The sequence below is a fragment of the Rattus rattus genome, chromosome 16, assembly GCF_011064425.1.
Source record: "Rattus rattus isolate New Zealand chromosome 16, Rrattus_CSIRO_v1, whole genome shotgun sequence".
NCBI lineage: Eukaryota > Metazoa > Chordata > Mammalia > Rodentia > Muridae > Rattus > Rattus rattus.
Window position 1 is genome coordinate 15,666,313 of NC_046169.1, and position 24,969 is coordinate 15,691,281.

Consider the following 24,969-nt stretch of genomic DNA (forward strand, 5'->3'; position numbering starts at 1 on the left):
TATGTTACTTGTCCTTTTTCCCTTACTGCTTTTAATTTTCTTTCTTTATTTTGTGTGTTTGGTGTTTTGACTATTATGTGACGGGAGGTGTTTCTTTTCTGGTCCAATCTATTTGGAGTTCTGTAGGCTTCTTGTATGCCTATGGGTATCTCTTTTTTTAGGTTAGGGAAGTTTTCTTCTATGATTTTGTTGAAGATATTTACTGGTCCTTTGAGCTGTGAGTCTTCACTCTCTTCTATACCTATTATCCTTAGTTTTGATCTTCTCATTGAATCCTGGATTTCCTGTATGTTTTGGATCAGTAGCTTTTTCCGCTTTACATTATCTTTGACAGTTGAGTCAATGATTTCTATGGAATCTTCTGCTCCTGAGATTCTCTCTTCCATTTCTTGTATTCTGTTGGTGAGGCTTGTATCAACAGCTCCTTGTCTCTTCTTTTGGTTTTCTATATCCAGGGTTGTTTCCATGTGTTCTTTCTTGATTGCTTCTATTTTCATTTAATTCCTTCAATGTTTGATTGTGTTTTTTCCTGGGTTCTGGGGATTTTGTGACTCCTCTCTATGGGCTTCTACTTGTTTGTTTATGTTTTCCTGTAATTCTTTGAGCATTTTGCGATTCCTCTCTGTAGCTTCTACTTGTTTTATTAATGTTTTCCTGTTTCTCGTGGAGTTCTTCCGTCTTTCTTGAAGTCCTCAACATCATGATCCAAATGATTTTGAAACTAGATCTTGCTTTTCTGGTGTGTTTGGATATTCCATGTTTTGTTTTGATGGGAGAATTGGGCTCGATAGTGCCATGTAGTCTTGGTTTCTGTTGCTTGGGTTCCTGCGCTTGCCTCTCGCCATCAGATTATCTCTAGTGTTACTTTGTTCTGCAATTTCTGACAGTGGCAGACTGTCCTATAAGCCTATTAATGTCAGGGTGCTGTAGACCTGTTTTCCCTTTTTTCTTTCAAGCTGATTATGAGGACAGAGTGTTCTGCTTTTCAGGTGTGTAGTTTTCCTCTCTACGGTCTTCGCTGTTCCTGTGGGCCTGTGTCCTGAGTTCACCAGGCAGGTCACTTGCAGCAGAAAGTTGGTCTTACCTGTGGTCCCTGAGGCTCAAGTTCGCTCTGAGGTGCTGCCCACGAGCTCTCTCTTGCCAGGAGCAACCAGGAGATCTCCGCCCGCCCTTTCGGGAGCTTCCGTGCCAGGGTTCCAGATGCGTTTGGTGTTTTCCTCTGTGGGCGTCGGGAGATGTGTGCAGGTGCAGTCTCTTCTGTTCCCAGGCCTATCTGCCTCTCTGAAGTTTAGCTCTCCCTCTGGGTCTTCAATTCTATTCCACTGGTCTGTCTGCCTTTCCCTATACCAATACCATACAGTTTTTATAACTATTGCTCTGTAATACTGCTTGAGTTCAGAAATAGTGATTCCCCCAGACGTCCTTTTATTGTTGAGGATAGTTTTAGCTATCCTGGGTTTTCTGTTATGCTAGATGAATTTGCACAATGTTCTGTCTAACTCTCTGAAGAATTGGATTGGTATTTTGATGGGGATTGCATTGAATCTGCAGATTGCTTTTGGTAAAATGGACATTTTTACTATATTAATCCTGCCAGTCCATGAGCGTGGGAGATCTTTCCATCTTCTGAGATCTTCTTCAATTACTTTCTTCAGAGGCTTGAAGTTCTTATCACACAGATCTTTCACTTGCTTGGTTAAAGTCATCCCAAGGTATTTTATATTATTTGAGACTATTTTGAAGGGTGTCGTTTCCCTAATTTCTTTCTCAGCTTGTTTCTCTTTTTGTAGATGAAGGCTTTTGATTTATTTGAGTTAATTTTATACCCAGCCACTTTGCTGAAAGTGTTTATCAGGTTTAGTAGTTCTCTGGTGGAACTTTTGGGATCACTTAAATATACTATCATATCATCTGCAAATAGTGATATTTTGACTTCTTCCTTTCCTATCCATATCCATTTCATCTCCTTTTGTTGTCTGATTGCTCTGGCTAGGACTTTAAGATCTACATTGAATAAGTAGGGAGAGAGTGGCCAGCCTTGTCTAGTCCCTGATTTTAGTGGGATTGCTTCAAGTTTCTCTCCATTCAGTTTAATATTCGCTACTAGTTTGCTGTATATGGCTTTTACTATGTTTAGGTATGGGCCTTGAATTCCTATTCTTTCCAGGACTTTTGTCATGAAGGGGTATTGAATTTCGTTAAATGCTTTCTCAGCATCGAATGAAATGATCATGTGGTTTTTTCTTTCAGTTTGTTTATATAGTGCATTTCCTTGATGGTTTTCCATATATTAAACCATCCCTGCATCCCTGGGATGATGCCTACTTGATCATGATGGATGATTGTTTTGATGTGCTCTTGGATTCGGTTTGCAAGAATTTTATTGAGTATTTTTGTGTTGATATTCGTAAGGTAAATTGATCTGATGTTCTCTGTCCTTTTGGGTCTTTGTGTGGTTTAGGTATAAGAGTAATTGTGGCTTCATTGAAGGAATTTGTTAGCGCTCCATGTGTATCAATTTTGTGGAATAATTTTGGATAATTTGGTGTGAGGTCTTCTATGGAGGTCTGATAGAATTCTACACTGAACCCATCTGGACCTGGGCTCTCTTTTGTTGAGAGACCTTTAATGACTGCTTCTATTTCTTTAGGAGTTATGGGGTTGTTTAAATGGTTTGTCTATTCCTGATTTAACTTTGATACCTGGTATCTGTCTAGGAAATTTTCCATTTCCTCCAGATTTTCAAGTTTTGTTGAATATAGACTTTTGTAGTAGGATCTGATGATTTTTTGATTTTTCCTCTGATTCTGTTGTTATGTCTCCCTTTTCATTCTGATTTTGTTAATTTAGACACACTCTCTGTGTCCTCTGGTTAATCTGGCTAAGGGTTTATCTATCTTGTTGATTTTCTCAAAGAACCAGCTTTTGGTTCTGTTGATTGTTTGTATAGTCCTTTTTCTTTCTACATGGTTGATTTCAGCTCTGAGTTTGATTATTTCCTACCTCCTACTCCTCCTGGGTGTATTTGCTTCTTTTTGTTCTAGAGCTTTAAGTGTGCTGTCTAGCTTCTGTTATATGTTCTCTCCTATTTCTATCTGCAGGCACTCAGAGCTATGAGTTTTCCTCTTAGCACAGCTTTCATTGTGTTCCTTAAGTTTGGGTATGTTGTACCTTCATTTTCATTAAATTCTAAGAAGTCTTTAATTTCTTTCTTTATTTCTTCCTTGACTAGTTTATCATTGATTAGAGCATTGTTCAAATTCCATGTATATGTAGGCGTTATTTCCTTATTGTTATTGAAGTCCAGCTTTAGCCCTTGGTAGTCTGATAGGACGCATCAGATTATTTCTATCTTTCTGTATCTGTTGAGGCCTGTTTTATGACCAATATGGTCAATTTTGGAGAAAGTACCGTGAGGTGGTGAGAAGAAGCCATATCCCTTTGTTTTAGGATAGAATGTTCTATAAATTTCTGTTAAAACCATTTGGTGCATGAGTTCTCTTAGTCTGTCTTTGCCTCTGTTTAATTTCTTTTTCCATGATCTGTCCATTGATGAGAGTGGGGTGTTGCAATCTCCTACTATCATAGTGTGAGGTGCAGTGTGTGCTTTGAGCTTTAGTAAGGTTTCTTTTATGAATGTAGGTGCCTTTGCATGTGGAGCATAGATAGTGTCCATGCACCTGCTTCTAGCCATTGGGTTGTCTCTGGTGTTTGCTTGGCTTACTGATTCTGAGAGTGACTTGACCCTGCTGTAGGCTTCTTTGTCAGCACTCCTGTAGAACTGTTTTCTGTTTTCTTTCAGCCTTTCCTGAGAACAGGTTCTCTGATTTCTGGTGTGTCCATGCTCCTGGAAACTTGTCTTCCAACTCTATGCACGGGTAGGAATCAAAGGGTTCTGTCCCTGATTGCTTGTGTAGGTTCATACACCTCGCGGGCACAGTTGGCACTATGTGATTCCCTCTTGAGTCTGGACTGTGGGCAGAGGGTAGTCTCCACCCTTCTCAGGTTCCAGCTCTCTTCTCCACGGGATTTGGGTGCAGGGAGCTGTCTGGCTGGTTCAGTTCGGTCCTGGGTGCAGACCAGAACCGTGGGTGCAGGCAGCTGTCTGTTCCTATATCCCTGTGTCCAGAGTCACTGTACAGTTTCCCCTTGGACCAGGGATGTGGGCCAAGGTTTTGCAGAGGTAGAAGTTTGTCCTGCAGCCTCAGGATATCTGAACTCCTGGGTGGTCTGCTCTCTTCCCCCTATTTCTAAAGAAATAGTGTGAAGAACAGGGATAACTAGAGACTAGAAAAATTGTGGGAACATAATGTGATGGAAAGAGAGGAGACAATAAGAAATAAATTATGGAGTATAAAGTATAAATCAATATACGTTTGTCTGGGAGTCAGTCATGTTTTTTAGGTTCCTCCAAGGACCATGGACTAATGCTCCAGATCTACTCTCTGCAGCAAAAAGAAATTGTCTTCTGCTCTGGCTGATTATGTTCTACTGCTGTTGTTGTTCTTGTGGCTCAGTAAATAAATGCTTTCCCTGTACGCATGAATCTTGAACTTCCACATACACATCATATATGTGCACATCCACACTTGCACACACAGGACACAAACATTTTACTGAAATTCATAACCACATTTTCTCACAACGGAATGTCAGGCTTTACATATCTGCACACAACAACACATGCTATTCCACCATTACACACACAGACACATTTACACACATGCCTACCCAGATGTTTGCAGAACCATTCCTACTCTAAGACTCCAAATACTCATTCTAATGCACACTGCCATCCACATGTGATTACTATACTCAGAAACAAAATATAATTCAAAATCTATACTATGTAGAAGACTATTTAACATATTGAAGAGTAGTTCAATATTGTGTGTGTGTGTGTGTGTGTGTGTGTGTGTGTGTGTGTGTGTGTGTGTGGTTTTTGCATGTCTCTCTTTCTGTTCCCTTCATGTTCAGGTGATCTCACCTGCTAAGAGGTTGTGACTGCAATAGCCATGTCACATCCAGCAGATGAAATACTATTCTACTTATCCCCAGACTTTTTCCTTGTCATTTCTGTTAGATGAGAGTTACTATTTTAACATCTTTTTTAAAATAAGCATTTGATATTCTATTATTAATATCACTTTGTCCAAATATTAGTCTCTGTTTTACCCTAAACCTCTAACTATGAAAATACATTATATGCCTGCCTACAGGCATATATACTGACGTTTCCTTCTCCTGGATGATTTCTCTCTTGTTTTGGGATGACATAAAAATCCAGCATAATTGACCTGTATCCTCTTGACACACAAACACATTCCTGTTAAGCTACAACCTTTTCCTTATCATTCATCTCTAGTATCTCACATTAAATTGTAACTAACTTAAAATTCACATTTTTTTTACATTCAACCACATGGAATTATTAGTTTCTTTAAAAATAGCAATTATTCTTTAAAATCTAACATATTTTAACATTTTTTCTCTAAACTGGGGCCTCATAGAAAACTTAAGGATAAATTACTTTATCACTTTGAGAGTAGAACAAAGGAAGAACAAATCCTAATTTGAAAAGTGTAAATAAATCAATGAACTTTTGTCTGGGAGTCAGTCATATTTTCTAGGTTCCTCCAACAACCATTGTCCAATGCTCCAGCTCTACTCTCTGCAGAACACACTAATTGTCTTCTGCTCTGCCTGACTGTGTTCTACTGCTGTTGTTCTTGTTGTTCATGCCATGGCAACAGAATCTCTAAAACTGCTGGACTCCCTTACTGCAACTGGACTAAATTTATACAATAGTCTCTCCAGGGTGCTTTTTAAGGACTCTAGCCCTGCCACACAGTATCAAGCCTCAGCCTCTCTCCTTGACCCTTCATAAATTCAAAACAAACACTTGAAGTATCTTAAATTTTCAAGTTTGGCTTCCAGTATAAGGTCCAACATTGGTCATGTCTAAAACATAGCTACTGTGCACTTACACTCAGAAAATACTTACTATTAGTTTTTCCCTCAAAAATGTAGGTCACCTCTCAGCACAAACTCATCAGTCTCCGAGCAAAGCATATGATTTACTTTAGTCTTTCTAGTAGCTTGTTAATCAAAGCTGACTCTGGCCCCAACTAACAAGAACATTACATTTTTCACATAAAAACATTCAGTCTTTGTTTCCTTCTAAAATCCACAAGTCAAGCCTCTGCTCTTTGCAATCCTTTCAATCTGTTTAACTTTCAGCCTCCTCCAGAAAAAAAATTCTTGTGTCTTCCACTCTCTCAATAGGCATTTCGCACAACAACGAATCCTAATCAAAACAACATTCTCAGGGACCTCAAAGTAATGACCAACTACACTGGTTCCAACTTGCCTTAGTATTTAATGGAAAATGGTGACACTATGTAGATGTACATGCAGATGTAAATGTATATATAGCATATATGTATATGATGTATATATGCATATTAATCAGGCAATGAGGATCTTCTGCTGTGAAATCTGTGTAGATTCTGGGAACCCTGGTGAGAGCAGAGTACCTCCACTAAACATTGTATAAGGACCCTGTTTCTCTGGAACAGAGAGGGGGGCATTGTTCCCTATTTATGTAGAGAGACCCTTCCAGGATGGATCCTTCCTTCACACATCTAACTTTGAATCTTCAGGTATATACTAATTTCACCTTATCAAATGGTGTTTGTGCCAATAGCTTACGGACACCTGTAGAAGAGCCAATCTTCCTCATTTGTGTTGGATTCTTATTTTATTCATGTGGTGACTTCTTTTTTATTCTTGGACTTGGATGGCAAAGAATACTACAGAATACTACGAGGGCATGAGATGATTCTCAGCCATGTTTTTTCAACAAGTGTTTGTCACTTTTACAGAAGACCTCAGCTGTGAAGCCTGAAGGTACAAAGTATTGAAATTTTCTCCAGAGGACTGGAAAAAGCTGTCTTGCAATGACTAGGTAGTTCAAGGGACTCCTGTGTCTGTAACTCTTATAAACCCACAGAAGGGCCCACACATTCAGCTACTGAATGTGAGCATCTGGCTTCACGGCAGATTACGTTTGTGCTCAAAGAAACCCTGACAATGCCCACTTTGATTTTTTTCCTTTTTACCCTGAAGCTTCCTATGCTCCTGTGCAGATTGTTCACCGATGAGTGTTTTGTTTCTTCTGCAGACAGTGTATACCAGGATGGGGATTTGGTGATCAGTGCATTCTTACCCCTTTATACCTATCAAAACTCCCAACACACTGAAGGGGCAGAGAGCATAGACGTCAGTCCACGGTAAGTGTCTCCTGCCTGATCTACCTAACCACATTCTCCAGTGTGCACCCTTAACCCATCTCATTTTTTATTCCCACCAGCACTTCTTCCATCAAATAAATTTTTCTTTCCATCCATTATCTCCTATTTTTATGGGTTTAGTCTGAGAAGAAAATCAATCTCGAGCCAGGTCCAACACTTCTGTCACACAGGAGGACGAATGATGTCACTTAGAATACTGTCTGTGGGATAGGTACAGTTCAGCACTTAGGGTGGCAAAACAATATCCATTTTACAAATACTTTCCACTGAATATTCCTTCTGTGCACTTCCTAATGTTGGTACAGTTGGGTGGGACTGTGCTGACTTTGCCTTATTTCTCAGGAGACTACTATTTAGTTTTTTTCAAACTCTATGAAGATAAATATTTCCCTCCAGCTGTCTTCAAACACTTTGGTATTACAAGATAGGTAGTCTAGGATCTATGGGCAGACAGCAGAGATCTTTGAACTTTCTCTAGGATCTGAAGTATACCTGTACAGGAACATTCATTTGACACTTAGCAATGTCACTACAGCAATCAGAGAATTGTTTGCTAAAAGAATGAAACAGACTTGCACAAAATTTGTACAGGTGACTTCTTGTGCTGTGAGCAGAGAAGGTGCTACAGAGAGCAGTAATTGCTCCTCTTGTCAGACACAGATGTGTCAGGTGTTGCCTCTCTAGATATCTAGAAAGAAATACAACTTACATGATTAGGGTCTCTCATCTTCCCCCACAACTCCTAACTTTTTGCTGATATATTTGCCTTCTCTTTTACTTTCTGTCATGTCTGTTTCCATTTTACTATCTGTAATTCTGCCGGTGGCATATGCTTGCTATTGTCATTGTGCTATTCTCTTCTCTGACTAAGAGAGTGATTAAGTCATTCATTTTAGCCTTAAGTAAGCTTGTTTAATATCTTTCTTCTCTCTGTCTCTGTCTCTCTCTCTCTCTCTTTGTGTGTGTGTTTGTGTGTGTGTGTGTATGAGAGACAGACAGACATTGAGAGAGTGAGGTATAGAGAAGGAGTTAGAGAATCTGAGTATCTGTGTGTCAGTGAGGACACATGCATGCCACATGTCACACGAGGACAAACTTATATGATTCCCTGATTTCCACAATATTTGAAACATTGTTTATTTCTCTATGCAGTGTTTGCTAGAAAACTGACAAAGGAAATTTGGCTGTATCCCCATCACATCTGTCTGTAGAAATGGTACATTATAAAAGCATGTTTAAATGAGGACAATTTTGTTGGTTACTGGAATTAAAATTCCTGTCCTTACACTTTCACTGCAGCCATTTACCTATTGAGCTGTGTCAAGCTCAGTGAACCCTATATTAATTTTAATTCTTATCCATGTCCAAACTTTCGCATTTGCCCAATACTACATATACATTGAAATATATTTTAATGCAACCCATTAATTTTTATGTGATTATATTTTTATTTCCAATGCTGATCATGTGGTATTAATTACCTAATCAATTTGTATGCTGCCTCCTGCAGAAGAATATTTCTCTCACTCTCAACATTCTTTATTTGACTGTAGTTATTAGTCTTGTGTTCAGAGCTCATGAATTTTCCCCTGTCACATTAGCATGTCTATTGGTTTCATCATACCTTAAGTCATGTTTAGACAGACAGGAGGTTTGTGTTTTGTTCTGAGGCTAGCACTATACAAACGGAGCCATTTTTCAGTCCAAAATGTCTTTATCATATTGCTCACAAACATATTTTAGCTCCACAAAACATATATAATACTTCTTTATATTTAATTTGTGGAACACTATAATTTTTACAATGCACTGTGATCACATTCATCCCCTGTAAACTCTCATCCTCCTTCCAGCCCCACCACTGCATCTTCCAACATCGTTCCCTCTCATCACACTGCCACACCCTTGTTCAGCCAGGTTCATTCCCTGTCATGCCTTGTATTACTCCCACCATTTTTATCTTCTAGAATGCTTTCCTGCACGTGCTCATGACAGTTTGATTAACCTGAATAATTTTCTTAATCTTCATATTTCAGCTATTTCAAAATTCATTCAGTTCTGTTTGAGATTTGAGTTTTTCCCTTAAGACCTCTGAAAAATCCATTGCAATATTTTTTATAATTTTCCATTTCATTTGCATTAGACAATTGTGTTTTTATTGTAAATGAAATTTACTCATAAAATGAAGGCAGAAAATTTCAATTCTCTTGACAAAATCTTAAATGTGTCTTTTTTTTGGTACATACTATCTTTGAATACTGGTTTCATAAAATAAATTTCTTCATTTTTTCTTAGGAATTTATTTTAATGTTTTTTATCTTATTAATTTATTGTAAGAAGATATGTTAATTGTAAGACAAGTCAGTTGAAGATTCGTGTATTTGCAATACAGAGTTCCGTGCCCCATACACATACAATAAGACATTGTATAAAATAATGTTTTCACAATGAAAACATTAAAAACATCGATAAAAATAGATAAAAGCACTGAATAAATATTGAAAAATGGGGGAATGGATATTTACTGATTGTGAGTAGAATTTTAGACAGAAACTAGAAGCCAGCAAGTATGCTAATGTAATAGAATTAAACAAGTGGAAGACAGCAAGCATCTAGCAAAACTACATTGGGAGGTGTTTTTTTCCTTTTAGTGGATATTTTTTAATTCAAATTTTAAATGTCATCCCATTTCACAGTTTCCACTCCAGAAACCAGCTATCCCATCCCTCCTCCCCCTGCTTCTCTGGGGATGCTCCCTCACCTACCCACCCAATCCCTCCCACCTCCCACCCTGGCATTCCCCTACACTGGGGCTTTGAGCCTTGACAGGACCAAGGGCCTTTCCTCCCATTAATGCCCAACAAGGCCATCCTCTGCTACATATGTGGCTGGAGCCATGGGTCCATCCCTGTGTACTATTGGGATGGTGGTTTTGTTCCTGAATGCTCTGGGAGGGGGGGTCTGGTTGGTTGATATTGTTGCTCTTTTCATGGAGTTGCAAACCCCTTCACTTCCTTCAGTCCTTTCTCTAACTCCTCCATTCGCACTCCAATGATTGGCTGCCAGAATCACCCTCTGTATTTGTCAGGCTGTTGCAGAACCTCTCAGGAGACACCTATAACAGGCTCCTGACAGCATCCACTTCTTGGCATCCACAATATTGTCTGGGTTGGATGTCTGTATATGGGCTGGATCCTCAGGTGGGGCAGGCTCTGGATGGCCTTTCCTTCAGTCTTCACACTTTGTCTCCATATTTCCACTTGTGAGTATTTTTGTTCACCCTTCTAAGAAGGTCTGAATGATCCATACGTTGGTCTTCCTTCTTGAGCTTCATGTGGTTTGTGAATTGTATGTTAGGTATTCCAAGCTTTTGGGCTAATATCTACGTATCAGTGACTGCATACCATGATGTTCTTTTGTGACTGGGTTACTTCACTTAGAACGATATTTTCTACTTCCATACATTTGCCTAAAGACTTCATGAAGTCATTGTTTTTAATACCTGAGTATTATTCCATTGTGTAAATGTACCACATTTTCCATTCCTCTGTTGAAGGGCATCTGGGTTCTTTCTAGTTCCTGGCTATTATAAATAAGGATGCTATGAACATAGTAGATCATGTGTCGTTGTTGTATGTTGGAGTATCTTTTGGGTATATGCCCAAGAGCGGTATAGCAGGGTCTTCAGACAATATTATGTCCAATTTTCTGAGGAACCTAGAGACTGATTTCCAGAGTGGTTGTACCAGCTTGAAATCTCACCAACACTAGAGGAAATTTCCTCGTTCTCCACACCTTTGCCAACATTTGCCATCATCTGAGTTTTTGATTTTAGCCATTCTGTCTGGTGTGAGGTAGAATCTCAGGATGGTTTTGATTTTTCTGATGACTAAGGATGTTGAACATTTCTTTAGGTGTGTCTTGGCCATTCAATATTCCTCAGTTCAAAATTCTTCGTTTAGCTCTGTATCCCATTTTTAATAAGGTTATTTGGCCCTCTGGAGTCTAACTTTGTGAGTTCTTTGTATATTTTGGATATTAACCCTCTATCAGATATAGGATTGGTAAAGATCTCAATCTGTTGGTTGACATTTTTGTCCTAATGACAGTGTCCTTTGCCTTACAGAAGTTTTGCAGTTTTATGAGGTCCTATTTGTGGATTCTTGTTGTTAGAGCATAAGCCATTCGTGTTTTGTTCAGGAAAATTTCCCTAGTGCCTATGTGTTCGAGGCTATATCCCCACTTTCTCTTCTATTAGTTTGAGTGTATCTGGTTTTATATGGAAGTCCTTAGTCCCCTTGGACTTGAGCTTTGTAAAGGGCTATAAGAATTGGTTGATTTGCATTCTTCTACATGCTGACCTACAGTGAAACCAGCACCATTTGTTTAAAATGCTGTCTTTTATCCATGGGTTGATTTTAACTCCTTTGTCAAAGATCAAGTGACCATAGATATGTGGGTTTATTTCTGGGTCTTCAATTCTATTCTGTTGATCTACCGGCCTGTCTCTGTATCAATACAATACAGTTTTTATCAGTAATGTTCTGGAATACTGCTTAAAGTCAGGGATGGTGATTCATCCCAGAAGTTCTTTTATTGTATAGTTTTCGCTATCCTAGGTTTTTGTTATTCCAAATGAATTTGCAAATTTCTCTTTCTAACTCTATGAAGAATTGTGTTGGAATTTTGATTGGGATTGCAATGAATCTGTAGATTGCTTTTGACAAGATGGCAACTTTTACAATATTAATCCTGCCAATCCATGAACATGGGAGATCTTTCCATCTTCTAAGAACTTCTTCAATTTCTTTCTTCAGAAACTTAAAGTTGTCATACAGATCTTTCACTTGCTTGGTTAGAATTACCCCAAGGTATTTTGTATTATTTGTAACTACTTTGAAAGACATCTTTTCCCTAATTTCTTCCTCAGCTTATTTATCCTTTGAGTAGAGGCAGGCTACTGATTTGTTGGATTTAATTTTTTTTTCCGTTGGTGATTTTTTTTGTCCATGTTTTTTAAATTGGATATTTCTATTTACATTACATTTGTTATTCCATTTCCGAGTTTCCAGGCCAACAATCCCCCTAACCCTTCCTCCTACCCTTCTTTATAGGTGCTCCCTTCCCCATCCTCCCCCCATTACCGCCCTCCCCCCAACAATCCCGTTCACTGGGGATTCAGTCTTGGCAGGACAAGGGCTTCCCCTTCCACTGGTGCTCTTACTAGGCTATTCATTGCTACCAATGCAGTTGGAGTCCATGTATACTCTTTGGGTAGAGGCTTAGTCCCTGGAAGCTCTGGTTGGTTGGCATCGTTGTTCATATAGGGTCTCAATCCCCTTCAAGCTCTTTCAGTCCTTTCTCTGATTCCTTTAACGAGGGTCCCATTCTCAGTTCAGTGGTTGAATGATGGCATTTGCCTATGTCTTTGCCATATTCTGGCTGTATCTCTCAGGAGAGATCTACACCCAGTTCCTGTCACCCTGCACTTCTTTGCTTCATCCATCTTATCTAGTTTGGTGGCTGTATATGTATGGGCCACATGTGGGGCATGTTCTAAGTGGGCGTTCCTTCAGTCTCTGTTCTAAACTTTGCCTCCCTATCCCCTCCCAAGGGTATTCTTGTTCCCCTTTTAAAGAAGGAGTGAAGCATCTGCATTTTGTTCATCCTTCTTGAGTTTCATGTGTTCTGTGCATTTAGAGTAATTCGAGGATTTGGGCTAATATCTACTTATCAATGAGTGCATACCATGTGTGTTTTTTTGTGATTGGGTCACTTCACTCAGGATGATATTTTCCAGTTCCATCCATTTGCCTATGAATTTCATAAAGTCATTGTTTTTGATAGCTGAGTAGAATTCCATTGTGTAGATATACCACATTTTCTGTATCCATTCATCCGTTGAAGGGCATCTGGGTTCTTTCCAGCTTCTGGCTATTATAAAGAAGGCTGCTATGAACATAGTGGAGCATGTGTCTTTGTTATATGTTGGGGCATCTTTTGGGTATATTCCCAAGAGAGGTATAGCTGGGTCCTCAGGTAGTTCAATGTCCAATTTTCTGAGGAAACTCGAGACTAATTTCCAGAATGGTTGTACCACTGTGCAATCCCACCAACAATGGAGGAATGCTGTTCTTTCTCAACATCCTCGCCAGCATGTACTGTCGCCAGAGTTTTTAATCTTAGCCATACTGAATGGTGTGAGGTGGAATCCCAGTGTTGTTTTGATTTGCATTTCCCTTATGACTAAAGATGTTGAACATATCCTTGGGTGTTTCTCAGCAATTTGACATTCCTCAGCTGTGAATTCTTTGTTTAGCTCTGAACCCCATTTTTAATAGGGTTATTTGTCTCCCTGCAGTCTAACTTCATGTGTTCTTTGTATATTTTGTATATAAGCCCTTTATTAGTTGTAGGATTAGTAAAGATGTTTCCCATCTGTTGGTTGCTGTTTTGTCCTAACAACAGTGTCCTTTGCCTTACAGAAGCTTTGCAGTTTTATGAGATCCCATATGTCAATTCTTGATCTTAGAACATAAGCCATTGGTGTTTTGTTCAGGAAATTTTCTCCAGTGCCTGTGTGTTTGAAATTCTTCCCCACTTTTTCTTCTATTAGTTTGAGTGTATCTGGTTTGATGTGGAGGTCCTTGATCCACTTGGACTTAAGCTTTGTACAGCGTGATAAGCATGGATCGATCTGCATTCTTCTACATGCTGACCTCCAATTGAACCAGCACCATTTGCTGAAAATGCTATCATTTTTCCATTGGATGGTTTGGGCTCCTTTGTCAAAAATCAAGTGACCATAGGTGTGTGTGTTCATTTCTGGGTCTTCAATTGTATTCCACTGGTCTATCTGCCTGTCTCTATACCAATACCATACAGTTTTTATAACTATTGCTCTGTCATACTGCTTGAGTTCAGGGAGAGTGATTCTCCCAGATGTCCTTTTATTGTTTAGGATAGTTTTAGCTATCCTGGTTTTTTTCTTATTCCAGATGAATTTGCAAGTTGTTCTGTTCTATGAAGAATTGGATTCTAATTTTGATGGGGATTGCATTGAATCTGCAGATCACTTTTGGTAAAATGGCCCTTTTTACTATATTCATCCTGCCAATCCATGAGCGTGGGAGATCTTTCCATCTTCTGAGATCTTCAATTTCTTTCTTCAAAGGGTTGAAGTTCTTATCATACAGATCTTTCACTTGTTTGGTTAAAGTCACACCGAGATATTCCATATTATTTGGGACTATTATGTATGGTGCCATTTCCCTAATTTCTTTCTTGGCTTGTTTCTCTTTTGTGTAGGGGAAGGCTACTGAATTATTTGAGTTAATTTTATACCCAGCCACTTTGCTGAAGGTGTTTATCAGGTTTAGTACTTCTCTGGTGGAACTTTTGGGATCATTTAAATATACTATCATATCATCTGCAAATAGTGATATTTTGACTTCTTTTCCAATCTGTATCCCTTTGATCTCCTTTTGTTGTATTATTGCTCTGGCTAGGACTTCAAATACTATATTGAATAAGTAGGGAGAGAGTGTGCAGTCTTGTCTAGTCTCTGATTTTAGTGGGATTGTTTCAAGTTTCTCTCAATTTAGTTTAATATTAGCTACTGCTTTGCTGTATCTGGCTTTTACTCTTTTTAGGTATGGGCCTTGAATTCCTATCCTTTCCAAGAATTTTATCATGAAGGGGTGCTAAATTTTGTAAAATCTTTTCTCAGCATCTAATGAAATGATCATGTGGTTTTTATCTTTGTTTGTTTATATAGTGGATTATGTTGATGGTTTTCCATATATTAAATTATCTCTGTGTCCCTAGGATGAAGCCTACTTGATCATGATGGATGATTGTTTTGATGTGCTCTTGAATTCGGTTTGCAAGAATTTTATTGTGTATTTTTACATCGATATTAATAAGGGAAATTGGTCTGGAGTTCTCTTCCTTTGTTTGGTCTTTGTGTGGTTTAGGTATAAGAGTAATTGTGACTTCATAGAAGGAATTCGGTAGCGCTCCATCTGTTTCAATTTTGTGGAATAATTTGGATAGTATTGGTATGAGGTCTTCTATGAAGATCTGGTAGAATTCTGCACTGAACCCATCTGGACCTGAGCTCTTTTTGGTTGGTAGACTTTTAATGACTGCTTCTATTTCTTTAGGAGTTATGGGGTTGTTTAAATGGTTTATCTGTTCCTGATTTAACTTTGGTACATGGTGTCTGTCTATGCAATTGTTCATTTCCTCCAGATTTTCAAGTTTTGTTGAATATAAGCTTTTGTAGTAGGATCTCATGATTTTTTTAAATTTCCTCTGATTCTGTTGTTATGTCCCCCATTTCATTTATTTTAATGTTTTTTTAAAGAATTTGATTCATTACTTTTCTTTTTATTTAAAAAGTATCTTATCATTTTCAGTAATTTATTATCATTCCTTTAAAAATCTTTACGGATGTCTGAGTGCATGTATGAATGTGTGTATGTAAATATGTGTATTTGGGAACGTATTTAGGAGAAGGTGTGTATATGTGTGATTTTATAGTGTGATTACCTGTGCTTGTGGTGTGTTATTGTGTGAGAAGTTGTATGAGAGTGGGTGTCAATCTGAATCTGAGAATTTCATGAGTGTTAGTTGTTAACCAGTTTATGTTTAAGAAAGTATAAAAATGTGAGGATGTGTGTGTGTGTGTGTGTGTGTGTGTGTGTGTGTGTGTGTGTGCACGCATGTGTCTATCCATGGATGGTGTGATATCAGGCTATTTGTGGAGTTCAGCAATTTTTTTTGTATTCGTGATGTTTGGATTTCTCTATAGAAATTTTCACACAGGTCATCCGAAAACTTAGCCAGTTCTCTTAATTGTCACATAATTCTCTCTCTCTCTCTCTCTCTCTCTCTCTCTCTCTCTCTCTCTCTCTCTCTCCTTTCCTTCCTTTCTTTTTTTTGGGGGTGGACATTTTTAATTTACATTTCAAATGTTATTCTCTTTCCAGGATTCCCATCCTTAAACCCCCTAACCCATTCACCTCCCCTGCTACTATAATGGTGTTCTCCCTCCCCAACCAGACCCCCTTCCCGGCTCCCTCCTCTGACATTCCCCTACACTGGATGATCAAGTCTTGGCATGACCAAGGGCTTCTCCTCCTGTTGATGCCAAAGAAGGCTGTCTTCTGTTACATATGCAGCTGGAGCCATGGGTATGTCCATGTTTAGTCTTGGGGTTGTGGCTTAGTCCCTACAAGATCTGGTTGGTTGGTATTGTTGTTCTTATGGGGTTGCAAGCACGTTCAATTTCTTCAATATTTTCTCTATCTTCTCCAACGGGAACCCAGTTCTCAGTACAATGGTTTGCTGCTAGCATTTGTCTCTTTGTCAGGCTCTGGCTGAGCCCCTCAGGAGACAGCTATTTCAGGCTCCTATCAGCATGCACTTCTTGGCTTCGTCAATATTGTTCAGTATTGTTGGGTGTATATATATATGTGCTGCATCTCCAGGTGGGGCAGGCTTTGAATGGACATTCCTTCTGTCTCTGCCCCAAACTTTCTCTCCATATCCCCTCCTATGAATATTTTTGTACCCCTTTTAAGAAGGACTGAAGCATCCACACTTTGGTCATCCTTCTTCTTGAGTTTCGTGTGGTCTGCTGCCACACCATTTCTGCAACCACAATATGAACTTTTTATTTTCTAGCATTTCAAACATTTGTTTCTCCTGTAAGATATGATAGAGGAAAAGAGTATGCTATCCATCACTAGAGGTTTACAATATTCATATTTATCTCATTGCTCCAATATGTGGACCTCAGGAACTGTGAAGTGTGCGATAGACACAGTCCTGTTAGGAAAGGCCAGGATCATTGGGAATCTCACATTTACAATATCTGATTCAGTAGAGCCTGTCTCCTACCATCACTGGTATCTATCTATTTGTCAAATTAAAGAAATTAATCAAGTTAATCATTAAAAGAAAAGGATGATTTCTTTTCTTACACATTTTATTGACAGTGGTAATTAATTGTCCAGAGAAATCTGCTTAATCCTGATAATATACACACAGTACACTTGATGAACTTCAATTTCAAAGGATTGAGTGATCCCATAACCATAGTCATATTCCAGAAACTTTACATCTCTTACTTGTTACAATAAGTGCTCATAAATCCTTAGAAAGCTTGTATTTTATAATTTTAAATTAATTGATAAATTTAATAAATAAAATTCCTCAAGACATAAACAAATGAATGAATTCAAGTGAAAACCAGGACATCAATCAATATAAAGATCCTACAGTGTTCTAACAACTAGTGATTTTTAACTTGATTATCAAGAGTTTCAAACACTTGGGGGTTCATATATTTACTGAGAAAGAAGAAATGAAAATATTGAATCTGGCATCATCAAATTGGAAAGGGATTCACAAACAATGCAGTTTGTCTGTGGAGGAAGTGATAAACTAAATCTTTTCTCCTAATTATTGAATATAGTCCACCTGAGGAATTCATTCTTCAAGTACAATAAGGACATCATTCCGTTCCAAATCTTTGGATAATACATAACACAGAGAATCAGAGTTATTATCTTAATTATACTTGAAAAGTTGGCCTTATCATGAAAGTCACTGTTGCAATTTATTCCTACATCCAATGGATGGATGGATATATATTCAACATTTTCCTTTTATGGCTTCTCATTTTTAGTAAGAAATTTTTATATAACCTTGAATGTATAATCATACAAATATTAATAGTGTAAAACAAACAGGTACTAGTAACAAATCCTGAATATATTTTAACAAAAATTTTAGTATACATAAAATTTGACCATGTATTAAAAATATGTTATAGGCTCCCAAACCCCATGGGGCACACAGCTCATCGCCCAAACAGGTGGACACTCCTCAGACTGCAGGGCAGGAGAGACTTCCAGTACCACCCACCCTTGCCCACATCCCTGACCCAAGAGGAAAGTGTATAGGGCCTCTGGGAATAGGAAGATAGGAGCACTCAAGCTGCAGGAACTCTGGGGTCCAGGCTGCGATCCAGACTGCACCCAGATCTGAAGAGTCCCAGTCAAACAGCTCCATGTACCCAAATCCCGTGGGAGGGGGAGCTAGAATTTCAGAAGGGCAGACATGCCTGGGAAGCCAGAGAAGACTACTCTCTGCCCACATTTCTGACTCTAGAGGAAAATGCCTAGTGCTATCTGGGACCCATGAAAAGGCCGGGCAGGCCTTTTTGTTGCTTCCTTCATGGAGAGTTGAAACCCAGCTCTAAGGAGAGACTTCATGCCTGAGACCAGAGGTAAGACCAACTTTTCTGCTCCAAGTGACATGCCTGGTGGACTCAGGACACATGCCCACAAGAAGAGCTGAAGACCAGTAGACAGGAACGACTACACACCTGAAAGCAGAACACTCTGTTCCCATAACTGGCTGAAAGAGAACAGGAAAACAGGTCTACAGCAATCCTGACACACAGGCGTATATGACAGTCTAGCCACTGTCAGAAATAGCAGAACAAGATAACACCAGAGACAACCTGATGTTGAGAAGCAAGCACAGGAACCCAAGGAACAGAAACCAAGATTGCATGGCACCATCAGAGCCCAATTCTATCACCAAAGCAAATACAGAATATCCAAACACACCAGAAAAGCAAGACGATCTAACCACTGTCAGAAATAGCAGAACAAGGTAACACCAGAGACAACGTGATGGCAGGAGGCAAGTGCAGGAAGCCAAGCAAAAGAAACCAAGACTACATGACATCATTGCAGCCCAATTCTCCAACCAAAGCAAACACTGAATATCAAAACACACCAGAAAAGCAAGATTAAGATTTAAAATCACATTTGATCATGATGATGGAGGACTTCAAGAAAGACATAAAGAACTCCCTTAGAGAATGCAGGAAAACGCAAATAAACAAGTAGAAGCCTGTAGAGGAATCAGAAAAATCCCTGAAAGAATTACAGGAAAACACAATCAAACAGGTGAAGGAATTAGGTGAAACACAATCAAACAGGTGAAAATGTAAATAGAAGCAATAAAGAAAGCACAAAGGAAGAAAACCCTGGATATAGAAAATGAAAGGAAGAGACAAGGAGCTTTAGATACAAGCATCACCAACAGCATACAAGAGATAGAAGAGGGAATCTCAGGAGCATAAGATTCCACAGAAATCATCAACACAACTGTCAAAGATAAGGTAAAATGGAAAAAGCTACTGGCCCAAAACACACAGGAAATCCAGGACACAATGAGAAGATCAAACCTAAGGATAATAGTTATAGAAGAGAGTGAAGACTCCCAACTCAAAGGACCAGTAAATATCTTCAACAAAATCATAGAAGAAAACTTCCCTAACCTAAAGATAGAGATGCCCATAAACATACAAGAAGCCTACAGAACTCCAAATAGATTGGACCAGAAAAGAAACTCCTCCTGTCACAAAATAGTCAAACCACCAAATGCACAAAACAAAGAAAGAATATTAAAAGCAGTAAGGGAAAAAGGTCAAGTAACATATAAAAGCAGAACTATCAGAATCATACCAGACTTCTCACCAGAGACTATGAAAGCCAGAAGATCCTGGACAGATGTCATACAGACCCTAAAAGAACACAAATGCCAGCCCAGGTTACTGTATCCAGCAAAACTCTCAATTAACATAGATGGAGAAACCAAGATATTCCCTGACAAAACCAAATTTACACAATATCTTTCTACAAATCCAGTGCTACAAAGGATAATAAATGGTAAAGCCCAACACAAGGAGGCAAGCTACAGCCTAGAAAAAGCAAGAAACTAACCATTTTGCAACAAAACAAAGAAAAGCACACAAACATAATCTCACATCCAAATACGAATATAACAAAAGGAACAATCACTATTCCTTAATATTTTGCAACATTAATGGACTCAAGTCCCCAATAAAAAGACATAGACTAACAAACTGTACCCTCAATGAGGATCCTGCATTCTTCTGCCTACAGGAAACACACCTCAGAAACAAAGATAGACACTACCTCAGAGTGAAAGGCTGGAAAACAATTTCCAAGCAAATGGTCTGAAGAAGTAAGATGGAGTAGCCATTCTAATATCAAATAAATTCTCTTTTCATCTAAAAGTCATCAAAAAAGATGAGGAAGGACACTTCGTATTCATCAAAGGAAAAATCAACCAATATGAACTCTCAATCCTAAATATCTATGCTCCAAATACAAGGGCACCTACATACATAAAAGAAACCTTACTAAAGCTCAAAGCACACACTGCACCTCACACAATAATAGTAGGAGATTTCAACACCCCACTCTCTCAATGAACAGATCATGGAAACAGAAATTAAACAGAGACATAGACAGACTAAGAGAAGTCATGAACCAAAAGGACTTAACAGATATTTATTGAACATTCTATCCTAAAACAAAAGGGTATACCTTCTTCTCACCACCTCATGGTACTTTCTCCAAAATTGACCATATAATTTTCATAAAACAGGCCTCAATAGAAGTGGAAAGATAGAAATAATCCCATGCGTCCTATCACTTCACCACGGGCTAAAGCTGGACTTCAAAGATAATAAGGGAAGAACACCCACATATACATGGAAATTGAACAATGCTCTACTCAATGATAACCTAGTCAAGGAAGAAATAAAGAAAGAAATTAAAAACTTTTTAGAATTTAATGAAAATGAAGGTACAACATACACAAACTTATGGGACATGATGAAAGCTGTGCTAAGAGGAAAACTCATAGCTCTGAGTGCCTGCAGAAAGAAACAGGAGAGAACATGTATCAGCAGCTTGACAGCACACCTAAAAGCTCTAGAACAAAAAGAAGCAAACACACCAAGAGGAGTAGAAGACAGAAAATAATCAAACTCAGAGCTGAAATCAACGAAGTAGAAACAAAAAGAACCATAAAAAGAATCAACAGAACAATAAGTTGGTTCTTTGAGAAAGTCAACAAGATATATAAACTCTTAGCCAGACTGACTAGAGGACACAGAGAGTGTGTCCAAATTAACAAAATCAGAAATGAAAAAGGAGACATAACTACAGAATCAGAGGAAATTCAAAAAATCATCAGATCCTACTACAAAAGCCTATATTGAATGAAACTTGAAAATCTGCAGGAAATGGACCATTTCCTAGACAGATACCAGGTTCCAAAGTTAAATCAGGCACAGATAAACCATTTAAACAACCCCATAACTCCTAAAGAAATAGAAGCAGTCATTAAAGGTCTCCCAATCAAAAAGTGCCCAGGTCCAGATAGGTTCCTGCAGAATTCTATCAGACCTTCATAGAAGACCTCATACCAATACTATCCAAATTATTCCACAAAATTGAAACAGGGAGCACTACTGAATTCCTTCTATGAAGCCACAATTACTCTTATACCTAAACCACACAAAGACCCACAAAGAAAGAGAATTTCAAACCAATTTCCCTTATGAATATCCACGCAAAAATACTCATTAAAATTTTGGCAAACCGAATCCAAGAGCACATCAAAACAATCATCCACCATGATCAAGTAGGCTTCATCCCAGGCATGGAGGGATGGTTTAATATATGAAAAACCATCAACGTAATACATTATATAAACAAACTGAAAGAACAAAACCACATGATCATTTCATTAGATGCTGAGAAAGCATTTGACAAAATTTAACACAACTTCATGATAAAAGTCCTGGAAAGAATAGGAATTCAAGGCCCATACTTAAACATAGTAAAAGCCATATACAGGAAACCAGTAGCTAATATTAAACTAAATAGAGAGAAACTTGAAGCAATCCCACTCAAATCAGGGACTAGACAAGGCTGTCCACTCTCTCCCTACTTATTCAATATAGTTCTTGAAGTTCTAGCCAGAGCAATCAGACAACAAAGGAGATCAAAGGGATATAGTTTGGAAAAGAAGAAGTCAAAATAACACTATTTGCAGATGACATGATAGTATATGTAGGTGATCCCAAAAGTTCCACCAAAGAACTACTAAACCTGATAAACACCTTCATCAAAGTGGCTGGGTATAAAATTAAGTCAAATAATTCAGTAGCCTTCCTGTACAAAAAAGAGAAACAAGCCAAGAAAGAAATTAGGGAAACGACACCTTTCATAATAGTTCCAAATAATATAAAATACCTCAGTGCGACTTTCACCAAGCAAGGGAAAGATCTGTATGATAAGAACTTCAAGCCTCTGAAGAAAGAAATTGAAGATCTCAGAAGTTGGAAAGATCTCCCATGCTCATGAATTGGCAGGATTAATATAGTAAAAATGGCCATTTTACCAAAAGCGATCTACAGATTCAATGCAATTCCCATCAAAATACCAATCCAATTCTTCAGAGACTTAGACAGAACAATTTGCAAATTCATCTGGAATAACAAAAAGCCCAGGATAGCTAAAACTCTCCTCAACAATAAAAAAGACTTCTGGGGGAATCACTATCCCTGAACTCAAGCAGTATTACAGAGCAATAGTGATAAAAACTGCATAGTATTGGTACAGAGACAGGCAGATAGACCAGTGGAATAGAATTGAAGACCCTGTAATAAACCCACACACCTATGGTCACTTGATTTTTTTTGACCAAGGGTTAAAACCATCCAATGGAAAAAGATAGCATTTTCAGCAAATGGTGCTAGTTCAACTGGAGGCCAACATGTAAAAGAATGCATATCGATCCATTCTTATCACCCTGTTGAAAGCTTAAGTCCAAGTGGATCAAGGACCTCCATATCAAACCAGATACACTCAAACTAATAGAAGAAAATGTGGGGAAGCATCTCGAACACATGGGCACTGGAGAAAATTTCCTCAACAAAACACCAATGTCTTATGCTCTAAGATCTAGAATCGACAAATGGGATCTCATAAAACTGCAAAGCTTCTGTAAGGCAAAGGACACTGGTGTTAGGGCAAAACGAAAACCAACAAATTGGGAAAAGATCTTTAGCAATCCTAAAATGATAGAGGGCTTATATCCAAAATATACAAAGAACTCAAGAAGTTAGACTGTAGGGAGACATATAACCCTATTAAAAATTGGGGTTAGGAGCTAAACAAAGAATTCACAGCTGAGGAATGCCAAATGGCTGAGAAACACCTAAAGAAATGTTCAACATCTTTAGTCATAAGGGAAATGCAAATCAAAACAACCCTGAGATTCCACCTGACACAAGTCAGAGTGGCTAAGATCAAAAACTCAGGTGACAGAAAATGCTGGCTAGGATGTGGAGAAAGGGGAACACTCCTCCATTGTTGCTGGGATTGCAGATTGCAGATTGGGTAGAACCATTCTGGAAATCAGTCTGGAGCTTCCTCAGAAAATTGGACATTGAACTACCTGAGGACCCAGGTATACCTCTCTTGGACATATACCCAAAAGATGCCCCAACATATAACAAAGACACGTGCTCCACTGTGTTCATAGCAGCCTCATTTATAATAGCCAGATGCCCTTCAACAGAAGAATGGATACAGAAAATGTGGTACATCTACACAATGAAATATTACTCAGCTATCAAAAACAATGACTTTATGAAATTGATAGGCAAATGGATGGAACTGGAAAATATCATCCTGAGTGAGGTAACGCAATCACAGAAAAATACACATGGTATGCATTCATTGATAAGTGGCTATTAGCCCAAATGCTTGAATTACCATAGATGCACAGAACACATGAAAATCAACAAGGATGATCGAAATGTGAATGCTTCACTCCTTCTTTAATAGGGGACCAAGATAGCCTTCTCAGGGAATAGGGAGGCAAAATTTACAACAGAGGCAGAAGTAACACCCATTCACAGCCTGCCCCACATGTGGCCCATACATATACAGCCACCAAACTAAATAAGATAGATGAAGGTAAGAAGTGCAGGCTGACAGGAACTGGATGTAGATCTCTCCTGAGAGACACAACCAGAATATGGCAAAGACATAGGCGAATGCCAGCACCAAGCCTCGGAACTGTAAACGGATCCCGGTTCAAGGATTCAGAACATGAGTGAAAGATCTTGAGGGGGTTTGAGACCCTGTATGAACAATGCCAACCAACTAGAGCTTCCAGGGACTAAGCCCCTACCCAAAGAGTGTACATGGACTGACCCTGGGCTCCAACTGCCTAGATAGCAATGAATAGCCTAGTAAGGGCACCAGTGGAAGGGGAAGTCCTTGTCCTGCCAAGACTGAACCCACAGTGAATGGGATTGTTGGGGCGGGGCGGTAATAGGCGGAGGATGGGGAGTGGAACACCCATATAGAAGAGGAGGGTGAAGGGTTAAGGGGATGTTGGCCTGGAAACCTGGAGAGTGCATAACAATTGAAATGTAAATAAGAAATACCCACTTTAATAAAGATGGAGAAAAAAGAATGAAAAAAGAGAAGAGAAGAAATAAGTTATAAATACTACTGAAGCTGGAGTGCTTAGTTTCATATACAAAATGTGAAATGTAACTTGAATACTTAATACTGCATGGTGTAAAATCTTCAGTGGCTTCAGTGTTGATTATTATTTAGATATATTATTCATTTTTCTTCTTCTAAGGTTTTTCTTACATTTATTATACAGCTTTCCCCAAGATCATATAACTTTTCATTAATTTTATTTTTCATGGATATTTTATGTATTAACA

At 38.6% G+C, this 24,969-nt stretch overlaps 2 protein-coding genes across 2 annotated transcripts in view; both read left to right on the plus strand.

Moving 5' to 3' along the window:
- Positions 1-24,969, plus strand: part of LOC116885902 (NXPE family member 3-like) — a 460,690-nt gene that overhangs the window by 17,053 nt on the left and 418,668 nt on the right. The window lies entirely within an intron of this gene.
- Positions 7,093-24,969, plus strand: part of LOC116885728 (vomeronasal type-2 receptor 116-like) — a 36,076-nt gene continuing 18,199 nt past the window's right edge. Inside the window, exon 1 of the mRNA XM_032887038.1 lies at positions 7,093-7,292. Coding sequence (XP_032742929.1) covers positions 7,093-7,292 — 200 coding nt within the window. The remainder of the gene's footprint in view (positions 7,293-24,969) is intronic.